Source organism: Theropithecus gelada, chromosome 14 (assembly GCF_003255815.1).
Source record: "Theropithecus gelada isolate Dixy chromosome 14, Tgel_1.0, whole genome shotgun sequence".
Classification (NCBI taxonomy): domain Eukaryota; kingdom Metazoa; phylum Chordata; class Mammalia; order Primates; family Cercopithecidae; genus Theropithecus; species Theropithecus gelada.
The window spans coordinates 99842178-99855960 of NC_037682.1; the positions used below are offsets into that span (position 1 = coordinate 99842178).

A 13783-nucleotide genomic window follows, 5' to 3' on the forward strand; every position below is an offset into this window, starting at 1 on the left:
TTTTTTTTTTTTTTTTTTTTTTTTTTTTTTTTTTGAGACGGAGTCTGGCTCTGTCGCCCGGGCTGGAGTGCAGTGGCCGGATCTCAGCTCACTGCAAGCTCCGCCCCCCGGGTTTACGCCATTCTCCTGCCTCAGCCTCCCGAGTAGCTGGGACTACAGGCGCCCGCCGCCTCGCCCGGCTAGTTTTTTGTATTTTTTAGTAGAGACGGGGTTTCACCGTGTTCGCCAGGATGGTCTCGATCTCCTGACCTCGTGATCCGCCCGTCTCGGCCTCCCAAAGTGCTGGGATTACAGGCTTGAGCCACCGCGCCCGGCCAAGAACTACTTTTTATGATGGCTATAGACCATGCAGAAAACAAAGCCAAAGCTATGATCAAGATAATAATGTTTCATGGATTAAACATTTGTGAAAAAAGTATGAAAGACAGGATTCAAATAGTATAAGACTGAATAAATATCAAATTTTACCTTTATAAACAATACCTATTTCTCTTTTTCAAAACTTTTTTTTTGAGATTGGGTCTCGCTCTGTTGCCCAGGTTGTAGTGCAGTGGCATGGTCTCATCTCACTGCAGCCTTGACTTCCTGGGATCATGTGATACACCCACCTCAGCCTCCCTGGTAGCTAGGACCACAGGTGCGCACTACCACGCCCAGCTAATTTTTTGTAGAGATGGGGTTTCATCATGTTGCCTAGGCTGGTCTTGAACTCCTGGGTTCAAGTGATCTGCTTGCCTTGGCCTCCCAAAGTGCTGGGATTACAGGTGTGAGCCACCATGCTCAGCCAAGAATACCTGTTTCTAAGCACCCATGCAACATTTATAAAACCTGCAACTTACCCTGACCACAATAAAAAAAATTTTAGGCAAAAAAGAGCCTGGTATCATTTATTACATTATTAACAAATAATTATGTATGAATATTAAAGTACTTACCCCATCTTCCAAATTTTGCTGAAAGCTGAAATCAGAGGCAAATTCATAGCCTTAAATGCTTACATGGGTTAAGGGGGGAAAAAAAAAATCAGATAACTGTTTATTCAATTTAAGTTAAATAAACATGCAAAAAGGACCCTGAGAAAGTAGGAAGCACAAAGAATAAAGTAGACTCCTATATAACTGTTGAATCTAAGAAGTGTTTTTGACAGAAAAAAAAAAAATCGCATCTAATTTAAAAGAGAACAAAAGCAAAATTTAGAAAAAAATGTGATATTTGACTCAGGAAAAAAAAGCTCAAAGCCTCAATAGATAATAAATCAGCCAGGAAGAAATTTAGGAGGAAAAAAAAAAATGGAAAACTGTTTAGGCAAAAGCCTCCAGGCCTAGATAATTTAGTAGTGATTTAGTCTCAAGGAACAGTTATTTCCCATTCTAAATAAACTGTTGCAGAAAAAAGAAATAAAAAACAGCATCAGCTATAATAGCAACTAGTTCTTAAAGTGCTTATTATGTTCCAGGCATTAATCTAAGTGTTTTTACATATATGTAAAATTTAAACTTCATATTTTAGCACTGGTACTATTTATTATCCCCAATATTCAAATAAACTAGAAAAAGAAGGAAAGGTTTAAAATTCATTTTAAAAACTGGCATAAGTTTGAAACCAATCTCATTAAAAGTAAACTTTTCACTGGGTGTGTTGGTGTGCACCTGTAGGTCCCAGCTACTCAGGAAGTTGAGGCAGGAGGATCCTTTGAGCCCAGTAGTTCAAGGCTATAGTGGGCTATGACTGCGCCCATGAACAGCCACTGCACTCTAGCCGGGCAATATAGCAAGACCTTTTCTCAAAAACAAAAACCAAAAACATTTAAATAAAATGTTCACAAAACAAATTTACTTACAATAATCACTAATATAAAAATAAATTCATGAGTTCAATGAAAATATTTTAATTGATGCTTAAACATGGCAATTAAGTTGAACAGGTACTTCTGACGTAAAATTCTACAAACAAAAGCAAACATACTTAACAAAAGCAAACATACTTAACAAAAGCAAACATACTTAACATTGCCATTAAAATGAGGAACAAGACCATGAAGCAGACTTTGATCATTATTAGTTGCACTGGAAGTGCAAATATCAGTGTAGTAAAAATAAATAAAATTGGAAAATAATTATTTAGATAATACTTTGTAAATTAAAAAGTAGCACTGATAAATCCATTAGTACTAACAGACTTCACTCAGTATAGAAAATAAATAGCAATTAAAATATAAAAGATTTTGGGCCTGGCATGGTGGCTCACGCCTGTAATCCCAGCACCTGGGGAGGCTGAGGTGGGTGGATCACCTGAGGTCAGGAGTTCAAGACCAGCCTGGACAACATGGTGAAACCCTGTCTCTACTAAAAATACAAAAATTAACTGAGTGTGGTGGAGCACAACTGTAATCCCAGCTACTCGGGAGGCTCAGGAAGGAGAATTGCTTGAACCTGGGAGGTGGAGGTTACAGTCACCAGAGATCACACCGATGCCCTCCAGCCTGGGCGACAGAGTGACACTGTGTCTCAAAAAAAAAAAAAAAAAGATTTCCTACAGTAATTAAGACAGTGTGTTATTAGCACATCTTAAAGCAGACCAATGGAACAGAATACAGTCCAGAAACAAACCTACACATTTCCCAGCTTATGAGAAAAGTGTGCAATGTAGTTGGGAAAGGACAATCTTTGGTAATAAATAGTGTGGGTTAATTGTACATCAATGTGGAAAATCAATTCCAGATAGACGGTCAAATCAAAATGAAATAGGTTGAACCATAAAGCTTTTAGAAGAATAACAAGGGAAAATACTCAGATACCTAATATCCATCCGAAAAAGGACCTGTACCCAGAATACAGAAATAACAACTAAAAATCAGTAAGAAAAAGGCAGACAACCCAATACTAAAATGAGCAAAAACCCTGTACTGTCCACAAAAGATGCCCAAATAGTATTTGAAAAGGTGTTCAACTTCATTAAAAAAAAATAAAACCCCAAAAAACCAACACCAAATTAAAACTACAACACATACCAATACACACCGCTAAAATGAAAATATCTAACATTGGAAATAACACGGAGTATCGAGAACTTACTATACTGTGAGTACAGCATAAATTGTTATAACCATTATGGAAAATGAAAAAATCTGAATGTCTGAATATATGCAGCTGTGTTCCAGCAACCCTATTCCTAAGTATCTATCCAACTGAGAAGTGTAATGCATTCACAAAAAAATGTGCAAGAACATTCACAGCAGTCTGTTCATAATAAACTTTTTCCATCTATAAAATAGATTAACCGTAATACAATGAATATATACACAGCATTGAGGATGACTGAACTGAATTATACAAAACATGAGTGTTTCTCACAGATTATATATTCCATGTATCCATTGATATCGTTAAGGAAAACAAAGCTAAATTAATCTCTGGTGCTAGAAGTCACAATAATGACTATTCTAGGGTACTGGTAATGTTCATAGTGATTATGTGGATGTATTTACTTAAAGAAAATTCACTGAAGGGCATGAATTTATAGTGGTGCACTTTTCTCTTTATATGTCTCCATAAAAATTTTATATTAATAAAGCAGGACCATCCCTACATAACAGCAATAACCAGTTAAAACTATGAAAAGAAGAGCTTTCTAAAAATAGTAACAAACAAAAACACCCAGTTTAGCAAGATATTTCTGATGGGGTAACTGTATAACACTTTGATACATACCATATGATCTTTACCCTTTGCTTCTTTATGAATTAGCTTATGACATTAATGTAGTTCAAATATTCCAATAGAAATTTAATTTGAAATAATACAAGTAATTCTAAAGTTCATCAGGAAGCATAAAAGGGTGAGTACTTGAAAAAACAAAAACAGTAACAGTGGACACAAAAGTTATGATTTAATCAGTGGCACAGAATAGACTATACACATACCATATAGTGTGTATATGTGTGTATACATTTAATACAAGTCCAAAATCTTTGATCATACACCTTTGGGGTTAGCTGGGGTTCATAAACCAGAATATTCTGGATTTCTAAAAACTAAATGTATGTACCATATGCCCCCCCAGTTGAGTCTGGAACAGCAGACTAATCAACATTACTATAAATGAGATAAAGACTGTTAAGTGGCCTCGTGTCATTTCAGGTCAGGTTTGCCACAGAATGAGTTCTGATGTTAAATCTAGGGGAAAAAAACTGGTTGCCAGAACCTTTTGGGTTTTAGAATTGTGAATAAGAGATTGTTAATCAGTGTAGGATAAGACAGACATCTTAAATAAATGAGCAGGGGAAAGGAAAGCTTATCTGAACAAACTGTGCAGTGGTTAAATTGTCAAGTGAACAAATTACCAAGCAGTTAAATATTTAGGGAAAAAATGTACATTGACCTTTTTTCCTATCAGGTACCAAAACAAGTAACAAATAGATTAGGAGCTAACTCCTAATTTTACCAAATCAGGAAATACAAACCTAGAAACAGGTGATGATACAGTTGAATATGCCTCTGGAAATGGATAAGCATATGCTATGCAAAAAAATGACAATTTGCTGGTAGAAATGTAAATTGATGCAAGTTTAATAGCAGCATATGGCAAAATATACTGAGATCCTTAAAAAAAGGTACACTAACTTCTTGATTTGGTAATTCTACTCTCTAAAATTTCTAAGGAAATAGTTAACATAAACAAATGTTTATTTACAAAAATGCTCACTGCTGTTTTTGTTTGTAATAGCTGAAAAAAGGAAAAAGCTTTATATTATTGGAAGTAAAAGTAGCAGCTGGATGAGGTGGCTCACATGCCTGTAATTCCAACACTTGGGAGGCTGAGACAGGAGGGCTGCTTGAGTCCAAGAGTTTGAGATTAGCCTGGGCAACATAGTGAGACACCATCTCTCCGAAAGACAAAAAAACAAAAAACAAAAATACTGGGTACGATGGAATATGCTTGTAGTCCCAGCTACTCGGGAGGCTGAGGTAGGAGGATCACTTGAGCCTGGGAGGTCGAGGCTGCAGTGAGCCATGATTTTGCCACTGTACTTCAGCCTGGGCAACAGAGTGAGGCCCTCTCTCAAAAAAACAAAAAGCATTAGGAAACTATATGTATCATGAATTCAACAATGTAGATACAAATTTACGAAAAAAGACAAAAGTATGACAAAATGATAACATTTATAAAAAGAAAAAAACTACACAATGAGTCCATTGTTTAAAGGAAGCAGCAAAATAAATAATAATAAAGTCAAAACTTATGTAATTTCAGAAAGCTGGGCCTGAGCCTGAAAGATGACCAGAGAAAGGATGAATGCAGAATATATAGTAATATACTTTTGAAATTACTCCTAATAGTCATGACATGTAGCCTTTGCACGAATGCTGATGGATGCTTTTCTCATGTGCAATTTCAACACACTATAGTTCTAATAATATCCAGGGCTAAATCTGTAACAAGATTTTACTTAACAACACTTCTCAGATTTGGCATACACTGACTGCATTAACCTCTAAGTAATATCCAAACAACAGACTGGATCCTTATATGTAATTATAAAAACAGCTATGGATTGTTGTAGTATACATCAACCCTGAAATGCAGCCACTGGGCATTTAAGTATTCAAATAGGTTACCGGGTACAATAGTATAATGAAGTCCAGGACCTGTGGACTTTTAAGGTAAAATGGGGATATGATCTTGCCTTTGAACATAAAAGCTCCAAATGCAAGTTATCTTTTGACTTTATTTAGCGGTTCCTGGTTAGTTAATTATGAATCTTGAAGAAACTCAACTTATTTTATTTGCATATGAATTTTCAGTACTTAGCATACCCAAGTATGAACTGAATAAGAAAATGTGATTTTCAGCATTGTACAAACTCCCAAAAAAGAGGAAGAATTGACTTGCAAAGGAATTTAATCAGTTTCTAAACAAGACTGCCAATGTAAAGTAATTCAAACTTTTGAAGTTAATGAAAATATTTATTCAAACCTAACTGTAGTACAATCTCAAGTTGAGTTAAATAAACATTAACTATACGATATTTAGTTCCTCGGGAATAGACCACTGCCACATCAAAAAATTTCTTACATTACAAGTTTTTGCAGTAAGGTTCAGCAATTAAGAAGACATGATTTCTACACTGAGAAATGTTGTGTTAAGGTTGGATGGATTTTTTTTAAGGCCCAGTACAAAAAAATGGTTGAGGAAAGTGACTCTTTAACAAAATATATACCTGTAGAAAAAAATCTCTAATATACTGACATTTAATTGAACGGAAAGTACTAAAGAGAACATACTTTAATATCTAGGCACAATTGGTCAGGTACTAATTATAATTTCTGTTCTCATTTAAAAGTTTAAACCAATTCGTCAACTTGACTGATGTGTGTGAGTCTAATACAGAGAAGGCACCTCTCTCATCTCTCACTCTCCTTAAGGACCTTTTGAGAGAAACTCTTTGTAACACTTTAAGGGACACAGACAATACACTGTATCTAAGTATAGATATAGTTATTTAACATACCCCATTGTAGGAGAAACTAAAATATAAAACTATGATTTCTCTTTTTACATCTTATGATGGACACAACACCAGAAGATAATCCTCCACATAAACTTTCACATAGAATACAAGATTTAAATTATATGTGCATTGGTCACTACAATGTAAAGAGTTCTATGAATTAGTGCAATTCTTTAAATCCCCAGCATTTAGGGGAAAAGTACATACCGAGAAATCTCTACTACAAACCAAACTTTTTATGGCTCAATAGTCTAACCACTTAAAGTCCTGTAAAAATCTTAAAAGTTATAAATGAAACATCAGAACATTCAATAAATGGTTTACAAAATTCTCTCTTTAAAACAGAGAACAGAGGGATCAGAAGAAATAGGTAAAGTGTAAAATTCCAGAAATATAATACTTACAGCAATTATAAGAAAGGGGTAGTATTCACTCTAGGAAAAAACTCATCAAACTATTGATTTCTAATTAGATATTCTGCTATCAGTTGAGGTGGTTATCATTTTGTAGTACTTAGTGGTTGTGTATTTAAATGTCTTGTTGAATAGTTACTGATGGTAATTTGTAAGAGTAAGCATCATTTTCCTCCAAACTAAGTGAGAAACTATTGCAGATAAGTTTTAGAATTAGGGATGATAAGAAGTCAAAAAACACATTAGGTTGATTTAACCTCTATTTCAACAAGATTTACACAGTATTTACATTACAATATGGAATTGTCAAAGCTATACAGTTTTGCAGATTGGCTTTACTTACATTTCTGCAAATGTTTTTCCCAAAATAAAAATAAACCAAGTAAGTCTATTTACAAACTAGGAAGCTGTTTTAGAAACAGCATGATTTAGATATAAAGTGAAATTTCAGTACAATCAAAGTGCAGGTCACGCTTTCAAATTCTGTCAATATCCCATTCCCTACACTCAGTTTAAGGGATACGAGCTTTGAACACCTACTGTTCTTATGTGCCCAGAATGTTTACTCATCATAATGCAATGATAATAAAAATTTGTCTACATCCATTCCTGCTGGAAATGAACTGGGAAGCTTCTTTTTCTGTTGAAAAAGAGAAAGAAAAAATAAACTCAAACAAGGCCAAAATGCTTTCTTAGTAAGTCACCTAAAACATTGTATTGGGTTCTTTCACATACTACTGAAACTGTCAAACTTTTTTAGTCCAGTAGAATTTTACTTCTATAGAGAAGTAGAGACAAGTTTTATAAACCCAAAGTTAATTAAATATACTTCTATAGCACCTGAATGTTAGTTTATGGCAAAAGACATTATACAAATCCAGAGTATCTGAATGTTGAATGAGACAAGATAGAACATGCTTTCTATGTTAGGTGGTTATTACTGCTAAGAAAGCTTTACTAATAGATGTTTCGAGTAACAGGTACTACTTGTCAGTTCCAAAACTTAATATACATCAGATACTTTATGTATATACTACATTTAGACTTCACAGCCTAAGATAATCTGGTAATATCATGTCAAGTGATGAGGCTGAAACTCAGAGAGGCTACAGACTTAATCATGATCACAGGACCAAAAAACAGTAGATGCAGGATTCAAATCCAGACTTGTAGGGCAACAAAGCCTAAATTATTTCCCTGATACCATACTTCCTCTATGATATTTTAAACACTTTCTATTCAATTCACTTAATAAATAGCTAACCAAATTGAAAATAAATGGATTTCATTTATCAATGCTATCCCTGCATTGCCTTCCTAGAGACAACCATGCTTAAAGAAGAAACATATGTAAGGCCAGGTGCAATGGCTCATGCCTGTAATCCCAGCACTTTGGGAGACCAAGGCATGCAGATCACCTGAGCTCAGGACTTCAAGACCAGCCTGGGCAACATGGCAAAACCCTGTCTCTATAAAAAAAATTAAAAGAATAGAAAAAATGTCCAGGCGAGGTGGCTTACGCCTGAATCCCAGCACCCTGAAAGGCCAAGGCGGGTGGATCACAAGGTCAGGAGTTCAAGACCAGCCTGGTCAACATGGTGAAACCCCATCTCTACTAAAAATACAAAAATTAGCCTGGTGTGGTGGCAGACACCTGTAATCCCAGCTACTCCGGGGGCTGAGGCAGGGAATTGCTTGAACTCAGGCGGAAGTTGCAGTGAGGCGAGATCGTGCCACTGTACTCCAGTGGGTAATAGCGCAAGACTCCATCTCAAAAAAAAAAAAAAAAAAAAAAAAAAAAGGGAAAAAGTATTAGCCAGGCACAGTGGCACATGCCTATGGCCCCAGCTACTTGGGAGGCTGAGGTAGGAGAATCGCTTGAGCCTGGGAGGTGGAGGCTGCAGTGAGCTGAGATCACACCATTGCACTCCAGCCTGGGTGACGGGAGTGAAACCCTGTCTCAAAATAAAAAAAAAGAAAAACATAGGTAAATTTAATTTTTCCAGTGCTCTAATTTTTTTCTTTTTTTTGAGGAGTCTCGCTCTGTCACCCAGGCTGGAGCACAGTGGCGCGAACTTGGCTCACTGCAAGCTCTGCCTCCCAGGTTCACGCCATTCTCCTGCCTCAGCCTCCGGATTAGCTGGGACTACAGGCGCCTGCCACCATGCCTGGCTAATTTTTTGTATTTTTAATAGAGACAGGGTTTCACCGTGTTAGCCAGGATGGTCTCAATCTCCTGACCTTGTGATCCGCCTGCCTCGGCCTCCCAAAGTGCTGGGATTACAGGCATGAGCCACCACGCCCAGCCATATGCTAACATTTTTAAGGGCCTATAGAAGAGATTACAAGATGTGGGGGGGGGGGGGGGGGGGGGGAAAAACTGAAGATCTAAGAACAAAGTCCTTTATTACTTGGTAATTCCACACAAGTGTTTAATAGTGTTTCCCAATCTTTCATGACTATGTCATGCTCCTGAAAAAACTTGAGTTCTACCAAGAAACAAAAACTATATTTTTTTTCCCCTGGAAAGATGTTTATAAACAAATGCCTCAGCAGTTGTTCTGAAAATGCTGTTTAACCTGGACACCCTGCGCATACCACATTAACACTGCTGGACAATGTACTTTGTCAATGAAATCTAAAAGCTGTCTTAGCCATAACATTCAATTAAGTTGTAGCAAGAACTGCTGAATTCTCTAATTATTAAAGGGGAAAAAAAGTGTGGTTTGGAAATTAAAACTTTTAAACTTGCCTTAATTTTCTTCTTTTTCACTGGTACTGATGAATTTGTAAGATTTTTACTAGAAGTACGAGAGTTTCGCTCACGTTCATCTAATTCCTCAATTTTCCGCTTTTTTGTGGTGCTCCTTGAAGATGCTCTAAACTGTTGTGTGTTATCTTTCAGAGGAGTTGCTGAAGTAGTCCTAGAAATGGCTGCCCTGGAGAGAATCATTAATGTGTGGGCAGCCATATTTACACTGTTTTCACTGCCTGTTTCACTGGCAGGGCTGCAGGCAGGCAGGTCTGGGGTGACAGGAGGGACCATTACTTTTGATGTGCTACTGTCTTCACTGAAACGCCTACTAGAGGGGGCCTTGATAATATCTATAGGTTCTTCTTTATGTTTTTCCCCTGCCCCTGAGCCAGGTGTCCGGGGTACAGGTAAATCACTACTCTCAGCAAGCCTACTTACTGAGCTGTGCCTCTGTATATCCTGTAACATTTCTGTGGTAATCAAAGAACTGGTGGATTTAGTTTGTTCTTGTTTTAGATCCTTCACAGCTGTACCTACTGAAAGGACATTTTTATTGTTTGAAGATGTGCCTTGTTTTTTGGTCATTTCTTGCAGTGAAGCTATAGATTTCTCACTTCGCAAACCCCCATTTTGCTGCCCAATAGATAGTTTCGAATTTTCTGGATTTTTCTGCCTTTCTACATCGCTGCATAATTCATTCTCCTTATTAGCTGTTGCTTTATGGAAAGATTCAAGCACAATTTCTGTTGGTGAAACCTTCTTTTCTGATTGAGTTTCTCTTATGGTGGTATGCCGGCTAATGGCACTTTCCGATTTAGATAAAATCTTAGGCAGAGGAGGCTTCTCTTTCTCTCTTTTGATAGCATTATTAGAAGGGGGTTTTAAGGTGGAGGATACATTGGGTGAGTCAAGATTAGGAAAAGAGACTGCATTCCTTTCTTTGTTTTGGGACACCATCTTATGATTTGGCCCCTGTGTATTTGCCACGGGAGCAGCAGTGCTATCAAAACAGAGTACACGTCTGTGGCATGGTTTAGCAGCTGGAACTATACTCTCTTCTGGGAAGGGAACTGTGGTTTCTTCTGATTTCTTCCCAAGATCTGTGGCAATAGTCTTGTCAGAAACTTCAGTTCTAAAACAAAACAAAACAAAACTATTTCTAGCAGCATAAAGAAATCCTTTATGTTTTAAATCTGAGCATTCAAATAATCTATGATAGAAACTACTTTATACTCACCTTTGGGCATGACATCCAACTGAATGACCTGACGAAGCCACCGAATTATTTACTTGTTTTCCTGAAATTATAAATGAACATTCCTGAGAAAAAGAATACACTCCTCTGAAAGAGGATGGAACAGATGACAATTATCACATATAATAAATGACAGCTAACGTGCAAATAGAACATGTTGACAAAGTAGCTTTTAAAAAGTAGTTTCGAAATAAGTACAAGATGGCTATTTCCCCACTGCTACAGAGGAAATCCAGATATGGAAGAAATGACATGCGTCAACTTCAGGCAAACATTATGTTTGTCTGTCTGTTTTTTTTTTTTTTGAGACAGAGTCATGCTCTGTCACCCAGACTGGAGTGCAGTGGCACGATCTCAGCTCACTGCAACCTCTGCCTCCCGGGTTCAAGTGATTCTCCTGCCTCCGCCTCCCAAGTAGCCGGGATTATAGGCGTCCACCACCACGCCCAGTTAATTTTTTGTGTTTTTAGTAGAGATGGAGTTTTGCCATGTTGGCCAGACTAGTTTCAAACTCCTGGCCTCAAGTGATCTGCTCATCTGGGCCTCCCAAATGGCTGGATTATAAGCGTGAACCACCACGCCTGGTTCAGGCAAATATTATAAATCCAGTCTTTGGATCTACAAATTACAATGCTCAATATAGCATATAACGTACTACTTACATCCAGGTAGTCACTTAAAGAAAACAACAGATTATATCTGTTTTAAAATTCTGTCCAAGTACCTATCATGTTTACAAGCCTATGTCACTCAGAGCACATGCACTGGAGTTTCAATAGCCATATTTTAATTTCCACAAGCTTCAGCGTTTATGTGTGAGAGCAGCAAGATATCAAAACTAAAAAGAAGAGCAAAGATGAGATTATGAAGAACCTTATGTATTATGCAAAAGGTTTCAGAGGCAATCCTTTAAGAGATTTATTTATTTATGTATTTATTTATTTTTGAAACAGAGTCTCTCTTGTTGCCCAGGCTGGAGTGCAATGGCATGATCTTGGCTCACTGCAACCTCCACCTCCTGGGTTCAAGCAATTCTAGTGCCTCAGTCTCACGAGTAGCTGGGATTACAGGTGCACACTGCCACGCCTGGCTAATTTTTGTATTTTTAGTAGAGAAGGGGTTTCACTATGTAGGCCAGGCTAGTCTCAAACTCCTGACCTCAGGTGATCTACCCTCTTCGGCTTCCCAAAGTGCTGGGATTACAGGAGTGAGCCACCATGCCCGGCCCCTTTAAGAGTGTTAAATAGTGAAGATGCATGAATAGGTTTATGTTTTTGGAAGATCAATCTGGCAATAATGTGGAAGATGGAATTGAGAAGACAGAAAACTGGAAATAGAAACTCTGTGTAGATGGTTACATTTCAGGTAAGAGATGATGAGGGTCTGAGAGACAATAATGGGCATTTGCATTACAAAAAGTAAAGGAAAAAAATAAATTGTGACATTAACCAAGGGGAAAAACACTAAGCAGAAGTCTTTGAGGAAGACAGGTGAGAAATATGTAGAGTTTGAAGGCCCTGAGTTACACAAAATTAGCAAGGGAGGAGAATAGTTTAGTTATGGCTCCAGAAGCCACTGCAGTATCAACAGTATAGGGAAAGCAAAGTAAGGTAAGAATGGAAAAGTTTCAATGCATAATGCAATATTAGGAGGCTACTGGTGACCTTTGTGTAGACAGTTTCAGTAAATACATGAGAAAAGACAATAATTTGAATGAAGAAATGGAAGATTGAGAGGTTAAGAGATTAAGATAAAAGGTCAGCAGGTGGGACAAACCTATGTTTATAGCTAGGGAGAGAAGCCAAACAGGAAAAGATGAAAGATATATAGAAGAATCTGGAGCACATGTAGACTGCATTAACCTTAGAAAGAATGAAAGACAGTTATTTAAGAAAGGATGATTTTGGAAGCAGAATAGGTATGTACTGAATGAAACTGATGATCAGAAAGTGAAGTTTAATATTGGTTAAGATGGAAAATAAAACCAGGAGCTAAGAGCGAGGAGGAGCAGGACTAGATTTGAGATGTGCTGTGCAAGACTGGAATAGTTTGAAGGAGGAACAGAAGAGAAAGCAGACAGGCAGACATTTAAATTGATTGCTAAGTGGAAGGTGTGTGAGAAATGCATTTTTAAGTGGTAGGGAATGTTAGCACTTCTAAGGCAATACTAGGAAGCCCAGGTATAAAAGCTGAGATGGTTGGCTGGACAGATCAAGGGCTGTAGAGTAGCCAGTGCATATGTAGAAGAATGTGTATATGCAGGTTATTAAAAGTACTGGCAAAAGTGGCTGATGTGGTGGCTTCTGGGCTCTAGGCTGTTTTGCAAAGGAAGTGAATCCAGAAAGAAGATACAAGCTCAGGTGAAAGGTGAAGATTTAAGTAAGAAAAGCTATCACTGGTTGAAGAGGAATTCAATGGGTATATGGAAACGAATGTGTTTTGAGACACATCACTGGCCTTTAAAAATCTTGTAAGTCTAATAAAAAGGTGAAAAATTCAAGATGTGGCTATGGGAGAGGTTGGTTGAAGCAAAAATAAGTCTTAGGAGTGGAAAGGCACGGGCTGGGCGCAGTGGCTCATGCCTGTAATCCCAGCACTTTGGGAGGCGGAGGCAGGCAGATCACCTGAGGTCAGGAGTTCGAGACCAGCCTGGCCAACATGGAGAAACCCCATCTCTACTAAAAATACAAAAACTAGTTGGGCATGGTGGTGAGTGCCAGTAGCCCCAGCTACTCAGGAGGCTGAGGCAGAAGAACTGCTTGAACCCAGGAGGTGGAGGTTGCAGTGAGCCGAGATTGTGCCACTGCATTCCAGCCTGGGCGACAAGAGCAAGACTCCACCTCAAAAAT

General features: G+C 37.7%; 1 protein-coding gene across 2 annotated transcripts in view; it reads right to left on the reverse strand.

Annotated features, from left to right (window-relative positions):
- Positions 1–5767: 5767 nt before the first annotated feature.
- LOC112607090 (protein NPAT) overlaps positions 5768–13783 on the reverse strand; it is a 62155-nt gene continuing 54139 nt past the window's right edge. The window contains exons 16-18 of one of the 2 annotated variants that reach the window (XM_025358153.1): positions 10917–10977; positions 9677–10832; positions 5768–7564 (exon numbers count right to left, since the gene is read on the reverse strand). In XM_025358153.1, coding sequence (XP_025213938.1) covers positions 7487–7564; positions 9677–10832; positions 10917–10977 — 1295 coding nt within the window. In that variant the 3' untranslated portion in view covers positions 5768–7486. The remainder of the gene's footprint in view (positions 7565–9676; positions 10833–10916; positions 10978–13783) is intronic. The other variant, XM_025358154.1, reaches the window with a different exon arrangement.